General features: G+C 28.1%; 2 protein-coding genes across 3 annotated transcripts; one reads left to right on the top strand and one right to left on the bottom strand.

Annotated features, from left to right (window-relative positions):
* Window positions 1-5,587: 5,587 nt before the first annotated feature.
* LOC127285393 (putative nuclease HARBI1) lies at window positions 5,588-7,178 on the bottom strand. 2 transcript variants are annotated; one of them, XM_051311384.1, is made up of 4 exons: window positions 6,961-7,178; window positions 6,749-6,873; window positions 6,456-6,632; window positions 5,588-6,334 (listed from the first exon to the last, which is right to left on the bottom strand). In XM_051311384.1, exons 3-4 carry the CDS (start codon window positions 6,543-6,545, stop codon window positions 5,672-5,674), a joined length of 753 nt encoding a protein of 250 aa, XP_051167341.1. In that variant the 5' UTR covers window positions 6,546-6,632; window positions 6,749-6,873; window positions 6,961-7,178; the 3' UTR covers window positions 5,588-5,671. The 2 variants fall into 2 exon arrangements, with proteins under 2 accessions (XP_051167341.1, XP_051167342.1); XM_051311385.1 differs by having other exon boundaries at window positions 6,749-6,837.
* A 563-nt stretch (window positions 7,179-7,741) lies between these two features.
* LOC127285392 (uncharacterized) lies at window positions 7,742-11,187 on the top strand. The gene is made up of 8 exons (XM_051311383.1): window positions 7,742-7,970; window positions 8,186-8,359; window positions 8,448-9,043; window positions 9,225-9,424; window positions 9,618-9,792; window positions 10,050-10,143; window positions 10,249-10,407; window positions 10,757-11,187. Exons 3-7 carry the CDS (start codon window positions 8,821-8,823, stop codon window positions 10,325-10,327), a joined length of 771 nt encoding a protein of 256 aa, XP_051167340.1. The 5' UTR covers window positions 7,742-7,970; window positions 8,186-8,359; window positions 8,448-8,820; the 3' UTR covers window positions 10,328-10,407; window positions 10,757-11,187.
* Window positions 11,188-15,059: the final 3,872 nt, after the last annotated feature.

The raw sequence follows: 15,059 nt of genomic DNA, 5'->3' as shown, positions 1-15,059 counted from the left end.
GCGAGGAGAATATTCAGGGTTGGAAATGAATTTTTCATATAAAAATCAAAAATTTTTCTCCGAATCACTCCAAAAAAAATTATCCACAACAAGGGAAGGTCTCCCACTCTTTTGATGGGGTTTTTGCAACTCTCCTTTTGCTGCTTCCCTTGAAACGTTTTTTACAGTGCCTTCTGAAATATCCAAAGTTTCTGCAGTTTCCCGGCAAATGTTAGCATTGTTTTTTAAAGTTTGTTTTTCGATTTCGAAAAAAGTTTTTACTCGCAAAACCATTCTTTTTTCTTCTAAGGTTAAAGCTTTCTTTTTTTTTGGGTTCACTTCGCGATTGAAAAATTTTTTTAATAGTTTCTATACTCTCTTCCGCACTAATTTCCGAAAAAATTTCACTATCGGTTTCAGTATCTTGATCCACTGTATCATTATTATTTACTACTGAAAAATTTTCACTGACTGTTTCAGTACCTTGATCCACTGTATCATTATTATTTACTTCTGAAATTATTCTATTGTCAACGGAGCCCACATTTTGAACGCGATCAATTTTCTTCGCAATTATGCACGAGTCTGTAATAGGATCAGACGTAGGTATCAGTAGTTAAAAATGACCACTTGAATTTTCAGTTCCAGTAAATAAAAGCCAAATTGTTGAAGCATCTTCGCGCTATTGATAAGTTTCAAAATAATAATTACTGTTAAACAACCTAACAAGATTAACATTAATGTGAGCTAATTCTGAAAGTGCGCGGCATTCAAGATAAGTGCCAAATTCTCCGGATTTTTTTAATTTTGTTTTGTATGCAGCACTCGATGTAATATTAAAATTATGCTGAGCCCAAAAACTGTATTGAGACCAAATTACATCGGACGTTATGTAATTAACAATATCTTGACGGAGTTGGAGAATGTTTGTTATATTTAAACCATAACCGATTGAAGAAAATAAACAATCACCATTTCCACCTGTTTCTTTCACATAAAATTTGTTGTCAATGTCAGACAGATAAAGCATTGTCCATAATCACTTGGCGCTCGCGCACTCATTTTGCAAAAATTAATTGACAAATTTAAACAACTACACGATTTGAATTACTCGCTTTATTTAAAAAATTACTCGCTCTAAATTTCTTTCTGTGTCGAGATGCAACAGAAAACTGAGCTAGAAAACCGAAATCGTTGAAAAGATCCTACTTTACAGAAACAAATAGGTGATTAAAAAGGCATTTGAGGTAATCGTTTAGGAAAAGGTACCAAAATGTTTACACTGCAAACTTGCAGCAAGTATATTTTGTAATCTTGCAACACGTTTACAATGCAAGCTTGAGAGAAGAGGATATTTTGTTACTTATCTCAAACTTACATCTATCTTGCCATGCCAGCTTATTTATCTTGTACGGAAAGCTCGTTGCAAGATTGTTGCAAGCTCTATTCAAAACATAAAGTTTATAGAAACCGAAATATTTTTAAATTATTTTTTAAAAATAAAACAGTTAGCAGAATGAGACTTGATAGAAGTAATTTCGCCAATATTTTATTTAGAAATCTTTAAAAGAGCATTTTTTTAAATTTTGAACATATTCCAAAATAGTAAATGATTTTTAATGTTTTACCACAGAGAAAAATATACATTGAAAATTAGTATTCAAATATGATACAATATTGACCGGTAATATCTAGATACTAATTTTCAAATTTACTTTTTTCGTGTATGTCTATTTTAAAGGTAAACCTTTAAAATGTAGGGCTAAGAATATTAAAAAATGTTTATTATTATTATTATATTATTTATTATTATTTATTTGTGTATATTGTTATATTGAGCAGAAATATCTAGATACTAATTTCAATATGCATTTTTCTCCGTGTAGTTAAGAGTTGTAATAATTCTTGGAAACTTTATTTTTAAATTTGATTCATTTTCAAAAAATTTTTGATTTCAAATATTCAGAATTTTTCTAATTTAAAAATTATTCCAATTATTTTATCTAATATTTTTTAAGGAATTGTCAATAACAATTTTTGTCACCTTTTAATGATCTATTATTAAAAAATTATTCACCTTTTCCTCTATTTTGAGAAAAAAGAGTACTGTGGTCCCTTAAATTTATATAGAATATACGACAAATTTATTTGTTGTAATTTGTAATTGTTGTTTTATTGTTTAACAACAATAATTGATTGTAATTACAGCTCAGCGTAAAGCTGCCTTTCCAATGTGAAGATAACGCATCGTACCCACTTATTATTGTAACCTTATTATTAATAATGAATAAATTTAAATTAAGGTTTCCAAAGTTTTGACTGAAGGAAACAGAATTTTCCAGTATAAAATTCCTATTATTTATTTGAACATTATTTACAGTCCACTTTGCGCTTCAAGTTGCGAAACTGTTCAAGTTATATTAGTATTGTCAAGTGCAGACCCCAATAACATAAACTGTTAAATTGTACTAATTAAGATAGATGTGGAAGTATGATGTACTTAAAGATATTTATTTCGTGTTTATAAGGAAACAGCCATAAACGTTATTGAATCTATTGAATCTTAAGTGCAAAATAATTTGCTTGGGATATAATATACCTCCATTAAGAATCGATTTACGATTCTACCGCAAATTTCACCTAATTACTGTTTTTAAATTGCAATATTAATATTTACGTATTACACTACCGTCGGCAATTGTCGGTAAGGCGTCAATTGAGTACCATCCAAAACATACATGTGTTCAAACTAAGCTAACTCAGCCAATAATTAAGATAGAGACTTGAAACAAAATTTATTGGAAAGTTTATGAAATTCCGAGTAATATGATATATCAATAAATATCTTTTAACCATTTGAACACATTGTAGCACTTGTTGAGTACGAACCAAATTTTTGAAATTTTCCGTGATTTGGTCTATTTAATTGCGCCTTTGCATAACACTGGTCGACAAAATTTAGGTTTTTTTTGCCACAAGAGTAAACGATGGTGATTCTTATAGGATTTTTGACGTAGATTACGAATCTGTAAATGAAATTGTCCCATCACGTCTCAATTTTGAGAAAAACGGGCTCAAAGTGTCAAAAAATCGCATTTTTGGCACTTTTTGAAGCACTATAAAAAAAGAACGCGACGTGATAAACGGCTCAAATATGGCTTAAATAAGAACTAGTACCCTCAACTTTAACCTCCAGAAGCAAAAAACCATGTACCAATAACTCAAAATTGGTTACTCGGGGGTTTTCGGGGTCGCTGATTACGAATCTGATGTTAGTTTTTAAAAATCCAATATGGCGGATCCAATATGGCCGACGATTTTTGGAATAACTTAACATATTAGTCTGAACAATGAACAATGAAAAGAACAACTTTAACTACACATTAAATAAAATAACGACATCGAATTAAGTAAAGTTTAAAAAATATGTAAAAACGCGTTGTAACTTTCGTTTTTTATAACTGAAAGGCTTTTAAATGTCACAAGAAAAGTTGAACTGAAAACAAAAAACGATCAAGCGAATTAATACGGCGTGAAAATGAAAACAACAGAAAACATCAAGCTTCATTTTTAACGTCTACTTTTTTCGTTCACAAAAAATTAGAAACAAACTGACAGCGAGCTCATCAATTGAACTCCTTGAAAATGTAAAAGAAATAAAATTAAAATCCTTAATGGTGCAAAATAAATGAAACGTCACATTTTTATCTCAATAAAGTTTTTTTATATTGGATTAGTAAAAAGAAGTTTCATGTAACTGCGTAAAAAAGAAAAAATTAAATTATTCATTAAATAACTCCTTTCAAAAAAATTTGTAGTAATTTAATAGTCAAGCCATGTTAGTTCCGCCATATTGGATTCTGAAAAACTAACATCGGATTCCTATTCAGTGACCCCGAAAACCCCCAAGTAACGATTTTCAGACTAATATGTTAAGTTAATCCAAAAATCGTCCGCCATATTGGACCCGCCATATTGGATTTTTAAAAACTGACATCAGATTCGTAATCAACAACCCCGAAAACCCCCGCGTAACGATTTTCAGACTAATATGTTAAGTTATTCCAAAAATCGTCCGCCATATTGGATCCGCCATATTGGATTTTTAAAAACTAACATCAGATTCGTAATCAGCGACCCCGAAAACCCCCGAGTAACCAATTTGAAGTTAATTTAAATCGATCTTGTGTCTTTGACGACGATTTCAGCAATTTATTTCATTTTATCGTGGGAACAATATCTGCTGGACGCGCACGCGGTAAAAAAATGTTGCCCACAATTTTGAGTTATTGGTACATGGTATTTTGCTTCTGGAGGTTAAAGTTGAGCGTACTAGTTCTTATTTAAGCCATATTTGAGCCGTTTATCACGTCGCGTTCTTTTTTTATAGTGCTTCAAAAAGTGCCAAAAATGCGATTTTTTGACACTTTGAGCCCGTTTTTCTCAAAATTGAGACGTGATGGGACAATTTCATTTACAGATTCGTAATCTACGTCAAAAATCCTATAAGAATCACCATCGTTTACTCTTGTGGCAAAAAAAACCTAAATTTTGTCGACCAGTGTAATTATTCGTAATATTATCTGAGTGTATATATAACGTGAATTCAATCCAAAGAGATGTACATAGAGAGAAATAATAAAAAAAATATATAAAAAAAATATATAACGTGAATCCTTCTGTAAATATTTATTATTTTTAATTATTTAAACATTTGTAAATAAAAATTATTATATACATTATATATTTGAAAGTTTTTAGAAAATAAATAAATAGCCGAAAACTGTATAATAAATGTTATTTATTTTTTACAAATTTTAGCTGAAATGTAAATAATAATTTTTTATTTATAAATATTAACGTATGAATTAGAATGAATAAATATTTACAAAAAGGATTCAATTTAGAGTAAGATAGATAGATTTATATTTCATATAGAGTAAACTTATTGCTTTTATAGGACAACATTGCGTTATGAATTTATCTAAACGCATTTCGGAATCTTGTGGGATTTTGACGCAATTACAGCAAGACAATCTTTCACCAAAAATATTAGATAAATGTGAAAATTTTGAGGTAAGTACTATGAGTATCAAAATTACATTTTTATAATTGATATTTTATCAAAAAAAATTTCGTTTATTAAGTGTTTATAACAGAGAAACCATGTTTGAGTATATATATATATATATATATATATATATATATATATATATATATATATATATATATATATATATATATATATAAATTTTACATTTGCAGCTTTTACTAATATATATTTGTAATTGTTTTTTTTAGACATTTTAAAGAGCAGAAAAACAAAACAGGTAGAAGACCAATTGCAGTGGAAAATTCACAAAGCCAAAATGGCAAAATTTCAAGAAATTATTGAAATGAAAGAAACTGCAAAACAAAAAAGGCATGAGGAAAAAATGTCACTTTTAAAGCAACTATTCGAAGGAAGGAGTAACCATCAGCAAGCATCAGAAAATTGATTTTTTATTCATTATAGTTATATTGAAAATTAAATTTCTTTACTTTTTTATTAAAAAATTATTTTTATATATTATGATAATGATAGTATATATATTTAAATACTATAAAGTAGTTTTTATATAATATATTTATTTCTTAAAATGTTATATAAACAATTTAAATGTATTATATAAACGTATAACGTAAAAAATATTCAAAATTTTTTACCTAATGTTTGAAAATTTGTAACACATTTCATCCCTTTTAATTTCTCATAATGTTTTTTCGTGATTTTCATTAATATTTTCATTCGCATCAGGAGTATACTTATTTTAATCATTGTCACCTTTATATAATCATCCCACTCATCTTCATTTAAAATACATAAATTATGTAATACGTAGCAAGCCATTATAAATTGTGACATTTTTTTGACAGTTAAAAAGTCTAGTTTTTGTAATTGTCGGAATCGTACTTTTAATAACCCAAAAACATTTTCAATTTTTACCCTACTCTGCGACAATTTTTTATTAAAATGTTTTTGTTCCTGTGACATATTCCCGTAATAACGATAAGGCACTAACAACCATTTCCTTATCCCATATGCAGCATCGCCTATTAAGTGCCACTTTTCACCACAAATTGCAACAATTTCATAGTAAATAAAGGACATTTTAAATAGAGTGGAGTCGTGAACTTTGTCAGATATTCCAGTGAAAACATCTATAAATTTTTTTTCTGCGTCACAAATTCCTTGTAAACTTAACGCCGTTTGATCATGTCGGTTGACGTAAGTACTTTTTACTTTGTCTGCTGGGGTTCTTTTTGGGATGTAACTGCCATCTATGGCACCAATAATTCCAGGAAAATCTGCAATCTTAAAAAATAAAATTCTTTAATAAATTAAACGTACATTTTTAGTTCCATTAATTGTCATATTCTAATACGCGAATAGTTTTTTAAAATAAATAATTAATTAATAATACTGATATACTTACTTCTTCAAACTTTTCGGCACCTGCTGTTTTTTCTTGTTCACTTCTTGGAAATTTAATTATCTGAGGTGCAATGTCAATTAAAAAATTCATAACATTATTTATTTAGCATGGCAAGTTGACTCTGCAACATCAAACCCTGCAGTAACATCTCGAATTACACATTTGTTTCCCGCAAACCTGCATATATTAAGAAAAATGGTTAATTTTTTATGAACAACTACAAAAAAACTATTCTTACGTTTCTATATCTATACAGAGAAAATATTTATTATATACTTGTACATAAAACTCACCACAAAAACTGCAAGATTTGTGACTCGGTTGAGGTACATGGTAAACCATGATTATTTGAACTAATAAAATTAGAGTTTTCATACATTTCCTAAAGTTTAAGAAATACTCTAAAATTTCTTTTAAACTGAAATTTATTATAATAAATGAAAACCCAAAAATAGCATAACTTATACAGATTATATATATACCTGAGTGACACATAAATACTAACCTCTATATTATCATATTCTTCTAACACTATTCTGACATAACCTTTAATTTTAGGACAATCTCTTTTTTCTATAAGAAATTTATTCATAACTTCAACTTTACTCCGGGGTGGATTTATGTTACTAACCGAATACGTTTTTTGCCCTGTCGTGGAGCAGGATTTGTATCTCGAATACGCAAAATGCTCTGTGACATAGCGGAGCGTGTTACACGAACACGTGTTCTGCCTGCTCTCGGAGCGGTGTTGTCAAGTCGAATACGCTACACGATTTGCTCCAGAGCAGAGTTGCCAACCCGAACACATGGTTCTGAGTTGGAGCACTCTTGGAGCAGTTTGGAGCACATAACCGAATGTGCTATAACAGTTCCTTAAACTATTTTCCAATCTTCTAACACATAAAACAATTATTAAACACATAAACAAATATTTTATAAATTGTTTTTAAAAGATGTGATATTGAAACAATTTTTTCAAAATATAAATAAAAGTTTTATAGTTTTTTAAATATAGAAAACAAATTTTGTCTCCTTAGTCTTGCGTCATTCCTCTGACCTCTTGAATATTATCCACTATTTTTGTTACTTATAAATAGAGTTATTTTTTTTTTTTATTTATTGTGTTAAACGTTTGTATTGACACCTCTTTCGTTAATTTCACATGACATTTTTTTCAAAGAATCATTATTTGAATTTAAAAAAATAAAAATGCAGGTTTTTTCAAACATTTAGAACATAAGGCGTCATTCCTCTGACTCAAATTAAGAAGAAATTTAATTGATTTAAATTGGTCGCAATTTTTTTTAGCATAAAGTTATCATATATACGAACATGTTAGAATTATTGAAATTTGAGGAAAATTATTTGATAATCTAGATTGACATTAAATGTCCTTCCTCTGATTCCTCTAAATGAAAATTTTAAATTTATATATCCATCAATTATTTATAAATTGTCAGTGAAAACTCAACCAGAGAATTTCAAAAATTGATAATTAATTGAAATTTAAATCACGTGAGTTGTACAATAATTAGAAAAAATCACTTTCGCCAATGTTTAACTTCTCGTTTATCGATAAATTTTAATTTAACTTTCCTTTTTCATAACATTTTTGCCTTTCCTTTTCTTTATTTTTCATTTTCTTTTTTTTAGTCATTTTTTCTTGAAAGTATTTTTATTTTACATATTAATATGCTAATTTCTCAAAATCATTCTCTTTAATGTTGTAGGCTCTTACGAAATTGCTTTAAAAAAATTAGATTTAAACTTGAAATAACCAGATGTAGAGAGCGATGATGCTCAGAACATGCTAAAACTTAAAAAAACTAGACACTCAAGATCTATTAAAGTAAAAGATGAATACGAAAATGAAATGAGGGTAACAAAAAAACACAAACCTTTATGTAAGTTTTTATTTTGACAACGAGATTTATTATTTTATTTTCAGTTAAACCACCACTTAATTAGTTCTTAACATTTTGTAAATTTTAGCTGTTATAACGAAAGTTTTGTGTGTAGCACAAAAGTCTGAAGTTGATATTAATGGAAATGATTCTAAACGTGACAATAATTTTGAAGAATATCATTCGATAGATGAAAATGATTTTGAGCAAAATCATTCGAAAGATGAAAGTGATTTTGAGGAAAATTATTCGAAATATGAAAATGATTTTAAGAAAAATGATTCTACAAATGAAAATAATTTTGAGGAAAATCCAAAGATGAAAGGAATTTAGATGGAAATCATTTCACACATAAAGATCATTCTGATCAAATTCATTCCAAATATCCACTCTTGATAGACATTAATTATTCAGAAGCAGTTCGAGCCTCAGAGCAAGAGAAACATTTGATAAACTCAACAATGTTACCTTCAACATCGTATTCTTCCTTAGGTGATACTAAACCTAAACATGCTAACCATAAAAAAGTAATTAGAGATTTTAAAAAAGAAAGTCATTCAAGACCTGCAAATACTTTACCTTCTACTTCAAATTATCGTGAAACAAAAACTAATCGTCAAGAAGATAAAATCTTACCTTCTACGTTGAGTTCTTCCGCAGAAAGAAGTAAACACAAAGAAGAAGGTAAAAATTCTGTAGTACTTTATAAATACATAAATCCTTTATGTATTATAAACTTCATGACAATAATGTTGAATATGTTTCAATTCATTACTAAAATGTTTAAAAAATACAAGTGATTATTTTTTAAATTAACTCTTGCTTTGTCAGTTCATTATTAAATTAAGTGATATCATTTTTGCAGAAAATCGTTCAAAGTTAATTTTAAAAAAATTAACTGAAATTGATATAAAACTGTCAACTTCAAACGACGGATCTTTAATGAATTCAAAGAAATTGAATATCTTTGGACAGGGTGATTTAAAGATGTTTCCTGCGAAAATTTTAAACGAAATGGTGGACATTGAGAAAAAACTCAAGTCGAAAAGATTTCGAAATACAGTGGTATGTAATATAATTATTTACATTTTATTTCTACTTAATTATTTATTTATTTAATTTCAATATGTATATAAACCCAGAATTAGTATATTAATGGAGTAAAAATTATAAATAAAATCTAAAGATTAACTTACATTGTAAAATGATAATTTCAAATTTCTATTAATAATTATATTTAAAATAAATATTTTTTCAGATGGATGCATTAGAGCTTTTAGGGAAAGAAAAAAGTGTAAGCTTAATTATGAGGAATATGATGGATCAATTACTAACCTACGAACTTGGACAAGCTTACACATTTCACGGGAAAATGTATAACAAGCAGAAGAAACCGGCTTTTAAATCTTTAAGATTAAATTCAGTAATCTACAGTGAGTATTATTCTCTAATTATATTTTTTAAGAATGTTTTTACTACAGTAAAAATCCTTTGATAACACTATAACGTATTTATAGATCATTTTAACAAATAAATCATATCTTTCAAGTTAATAAACATATGTTCGTTATCGTTTATTTTAAAATTAAAAAAATTTAGCACTATTTACCAAATGTATCAGATTGATCTAATATATATATATTGATATAAATTAAATACAATGTTTTAAAATCAATTTTCATAAATTTAGAAGCTGCCATGAAACTTGATATTAATAGGGCTGATGCCAAAAGTGGAATCACAGAATGGTTAAACCAAGCAAAAAATTATAATGATCGATTTCAGTAAGTATATTATGATAAATAATCATAATAATCTTATTTTCGATTATTATCATGTTATTTTATAAAATAGCGAAGAAAAATTGAAAACTTACTTATAAATTTCAGAGCTTCTTTGGAGAAACAAAGAGAAATCGAAAGGCTGGCAAATTTGGATGAATCGTCCTTATCAGAAGCTGACGATTAAAAGACCTGAGGAATATCCTCCTTTACAAATATTTCCTTTATATATTTAAAGGATTTTTGGTCTTGGTTAGAGAAATAATAGTAAGTTTTTTAAATATCACTCAATGAAAATTATTAATTTTTTAAGATGTATTTAATATTTTCGAAAAAATGTCAAAGATGTTTCTACGTTATTAAATTTTTAATTTACTTTTCTATTTCCCATTTTTATTTATTTCATTATTCTTTAATTTTGTATTTTTATATTCTATTTCTTAATTTTTATTTATTTTTTGCATTTCAATTTTTGTATGATTTTTATTTTTTTATCTCTGTATTTTCGAATTTTTTTTCAAATGTTTTTATGTAATTTTTTTGCTTTAACGAAATTACAAAATCCAATAAAATTTACTGAATCTATTGAAACTACAATATTAAAAATTTTTTTCAGTCAAGACCGGAAACTGGATGTTTATTAGTTTTTTTGGAAATTTTAATACTTTCAAAATCGTGTTAGAGAACCAGTACTTTATATGGAAATTTCTTTTTATATTTATTTAATTTATTTTACTTTATTATTTTATTACTTTTGACTTTGTAGCTAAGAAATCAAAAAATTTGATTAGACTGGAGGAAAGACAAAACAAGTCAAAGTGTGATTTAAAAAATGTTACAATAATTTTAAACTATAATCTACAAAAGATTTGTTACATAAATAACCTATTTTCTGATTTGTTATCCCTTTAGCCATTTGATTTTACGTCCTGCGAAAAAGCTTCTACCTTATTCATAAGTTTTTCGTTCTTTTCTTATTTAACTTTATTTTTATGTTTTTAAGCCAGTAACATCGCAAATAATTGTGCTAAAATTTTAAAATGTTCTGTAAAAAATTTCTCCATGTGTACATTATCATTGAAATAAAGATCTTCTTTTAATAACTTGTTTCGCTATTTCTCCTTTTCTATTCTGTGATTTAATTATTTAAATTTAAAAGAAATTAACAAAATAATTTTCATAAAACTATTAAATATTTATTTTATTAAAACTTGCCTTTTAAAATTTCTAAAAATTTCCAGCGCAATTTTGCTACAAATTGTTCTTGAATATTTTCGACAATTTTGCTTAGCATGTTTGCAGAAAGTTTTTGCTGCAAACTTGCCAAGGGAGGACATTTCAATATTTGCCACAAGTTTGCTGCAAACTTACCTTACAAACTTTCAAACCTTGCACTGCAAACTTGCAGCAAACTTGCTGCAAGTTTCCGTGCTATTTGGTTAATGATCAAAAGTTAACAGTTCTGACAGAGTTACATAGGCAAGCTAGGAGAAATTATCCACGTCGAAAAGTAGAAATGCGTGGAATTGATGAAACCTGGCAAGCAGATTTAGTTGAAATGAAACCTTATTTTAAAGTTTATAAAGGTTTTAAATATAAGCTTACAGTTATAGATATATTTTCTAAGTATGCATGGGCTATTCCTGTAAAAAGTAAGAGTGGAAAAGATGTTTCTGAAGCTATGGAATCTATACTTGTGAATGGACTTAATCCTAAAAAATTGCATACTGATAAACGGAAAGAATTTTATAATTCAATATTTAAGAGTTTAATGAAATCATATAAAATTAAACTGTATTCAACTTATAGTAATTTAAAAGGTTCAATTATTGAAAGATTTAACCGCACATTAAAAAATTTGATGTGACCACAGTTCAACTTACGAGGAAATTATAAATAAGAAGACATTTTACCATCTCTAGTGAAAAAGTACAATAATAATAAACATCGCACTATAGGAATGAAATGAAATAATGATGAATTTAAAAAAAAATTTAACCTTTTTTAAAAAGATTTTTAAAACGAAATTTATTTTATCATATTTTTTAAGAATAAATCACATAAGTGTGATTCCAGGTGAGATTTTGACTTTTTCGGAGTAGGTTAACCGATTGCAATAAAACTTTGGAATTTTGTTATTTATAGTAAGACTAATCTTTAACGGAAATTGCATCTTAAAATATTTGTTAGTTTACGAGATTTGCAATAAAAACAAAAAATTTTAAATTGCTATATCTTCCGTTCTAATAATCGGATTAAGGTCTACTTTTTTTAAAATGTCAAGGAAAATGAGAAGAATAAATCTCTTTCAGAACAATTTTTTATAATTTTACAACTAAAAAAATTATTAAATAATAACTGAATAAATTTCACACGACAATCTAAAATTCAATCACTTAAACAAACACTTAAAATGATCTTACCTGTGTTTTCTTTGATGTTCAAAAGTAATACAATTGTAAATGCAAGTTTAACTTATTTAATGTTAATAATTTACGTGTATATAAACAATTGCGATTTCTGCTAGTTGAAGTTCAAACGACATTGCGCTCGCAGCTTTCTCACGTAGCCAATTTAGTCCACGAATCACGTCAGCTAGTTACAGGACAATGCTGCGAGCGCAATGTCGTTTGAACTTCAACTAGCAGAAATTGCAATTGTTTATATACACGTAAATTATTAAAATTAAATAAGTTAAACTTGCATTTACAATTGTATTACTTTTGAACATCAAAGAAAACACAGGTAAGATCATTTTAGCGTTTAAGTGATTGAATTTTAGATTGTCGCGTGAAATTTATTCAATTATTATTTAATAATTTTTTTAGTTGTAAAATTATAAAAAATTGTTCTGAAAGAGATTTATTCTTCTCATTTTCCTTGACATTTTAAAAAAAGTAGTCCTCAATCCGATTATTAGAACGGAAGATGTAGCAATTAAAAATTTTTTGTTATTATTGCAAATTTCGTAAACTAACAAATATTTTAAGCTGCAATTTACGTTAAAGATTAGTCTTACTATATGTAACAAAATTTCATTGCAATTGGTTAACCTACTCCGAAAAATTCAAAATCTCACCTGGAATCGCACATAATATTATCATTATTAATTTAACTTGCTGGCAGGGTAGAACGATGTCTACGCATTGTTCACAAATATTCTACACAGATAGAGCATATTTATGCCATCTAGATATCAAATGCACACGTAGCTATCGTATCCAATCTACGTGTCGCGATTACTCTTACCTGAAATTTATCGTCATGAATACTAATTCAATTCGCGAAGTGCGTCAATTTATATACTATCTTCTAATTTAAATCGAGGTTCTAGCGTGCTCTTTCTAATAAGTTTTTACCGAAAATTTGCCTATCGTGCGAATATATTCACCATTTATTTTTCCCGTTGACAAACGAAAAAATGTGCATTCATTTGATTATGTCAGGATACTCCCCACACAGCACCGATAATTCCCTGAAGGTTTATTGAATGTTTTTAGGTTACCTTGGGAAAGTTCCATCTCCGCGTTCAGGAAAGATGGTTAAAATCTTAAAATGTCCGCATGTGAGCAAATGTTTAAGGCGAAATTTGACTGAATATGTAAATTACATTTTCGTTGAAGGTTCAAAATGAAAGTAGACTTAATATATGAACCACTTTAACACTATGCAAAAATATTTTTTTAAAATAAATTTAATTACTGTTGAATTAATAACAGACTATTATTTAAACAGTAATTAAATTTATTTAAAAAAAAATATTTGCCCAGTGTAAAAGTGGTTCATATATTAAGTCTACTTTCATTTTGAACCTTTAACGAAAATGTAATTTCCATATTAAGTCTACTTTCATTTTGAACCTTCAACGAAAAAGTAATTTGCATATTCAATTAAGTTTCGCCTTAAACATTTGCTCAAATGCGGACATTTTAAGATTTAAACCATCTTCTCTAAACGCAGAAATGAAACTTTCCCCAGGTAACCTAAAAACATTCAGTGAACCTTCAGGGAATTAAACTGCCCAGCAAATTTCAAATTTTTTTCTGCGAATAACACGGGACATAGTGTTTCCGAATGGATTTTTTGTGCTGAACACGAATCCGGGGTCGAAAACTTCCTATCACGTCACATTTTTGAGAAAATAGGGGTTGAAATCCCACAAAACAGGGTTTTGGAGATTTTTGAAAAATTATACAGCGAAAACCTGACGTGGTACAAACTTTGTTGATATCAGAAATTAAAGTTTGGTTCACGCCCTTTCAAACGAGTCCTATTCGAAATTGATTGCACTCACCCTTAGAGCAGGGGGTGTGTTTTTGTCTAGGGGTGCACGAAAAAAAGTACACATAACATAAAAATTCAAAATGGGTAACAATTCAATAAATCATGATAGTTAAAGGATTTTCGAGGTCGTTGATTACGAATCTGAAGTCAGATTTCAAAAATTCAAAATGGCGGATCCAATATGGCGGATGTCAAAATAAAAATTTAAAACAATTCACTTGAAAATGGTCACTCGGGGGTTTTTGGGGTCGCTGATAACGAATCTGAAGTCAGATTTCAAAAATTCAAAATGATTTATTGAATTGTTATCCATTTTGAATTTTTATGTTATGTTTACATTTTTTTGTGAACCCCTAGAAAAAAACACACCCCCTGCTCTAAGGGTGAGTGCGATCAATTTCGAAAAGGGCTCGTTTGAAAGGGCGTGAACCAACATTTAATTTCTGATATCAGCAAAGTTTGTACCACGTCAGGTTTGCGCTGTATAATTTTTCAAAAATGGCCAAAAACCCTGTTTTGTGGGGTTTCAACCCCTATTTCCTCGAAAACGTGACGTGATGGAAATTTTTCGACCCCGGATTCGTGTTCAGCACAAAAAATCCGTTCGGAAACAATATGTTCCATGTTATTCGCAA

This window comes from Leptopilina boulardi, unplaced genomic scaffold (genome assembly GCF_019393585.1).
Source record: "Leptopilina boulardi isolate dan_hultmark-lab unplaced genomic scaffold, ZJU_Lbou_2.1 LbouV2_332, whole genome shotgun sequence".
Lineage (NCBI taxonomy): Eukaryota > Metazoa > Arthropoda > Insecta > Hymenoptera > Figitidae > Leptopilina > Leptopilina boulardi.
Note: the sequence above shows the minus strand (reverse complement) of the source record. Positions and strands in the feature narration are given on the sequence as shown.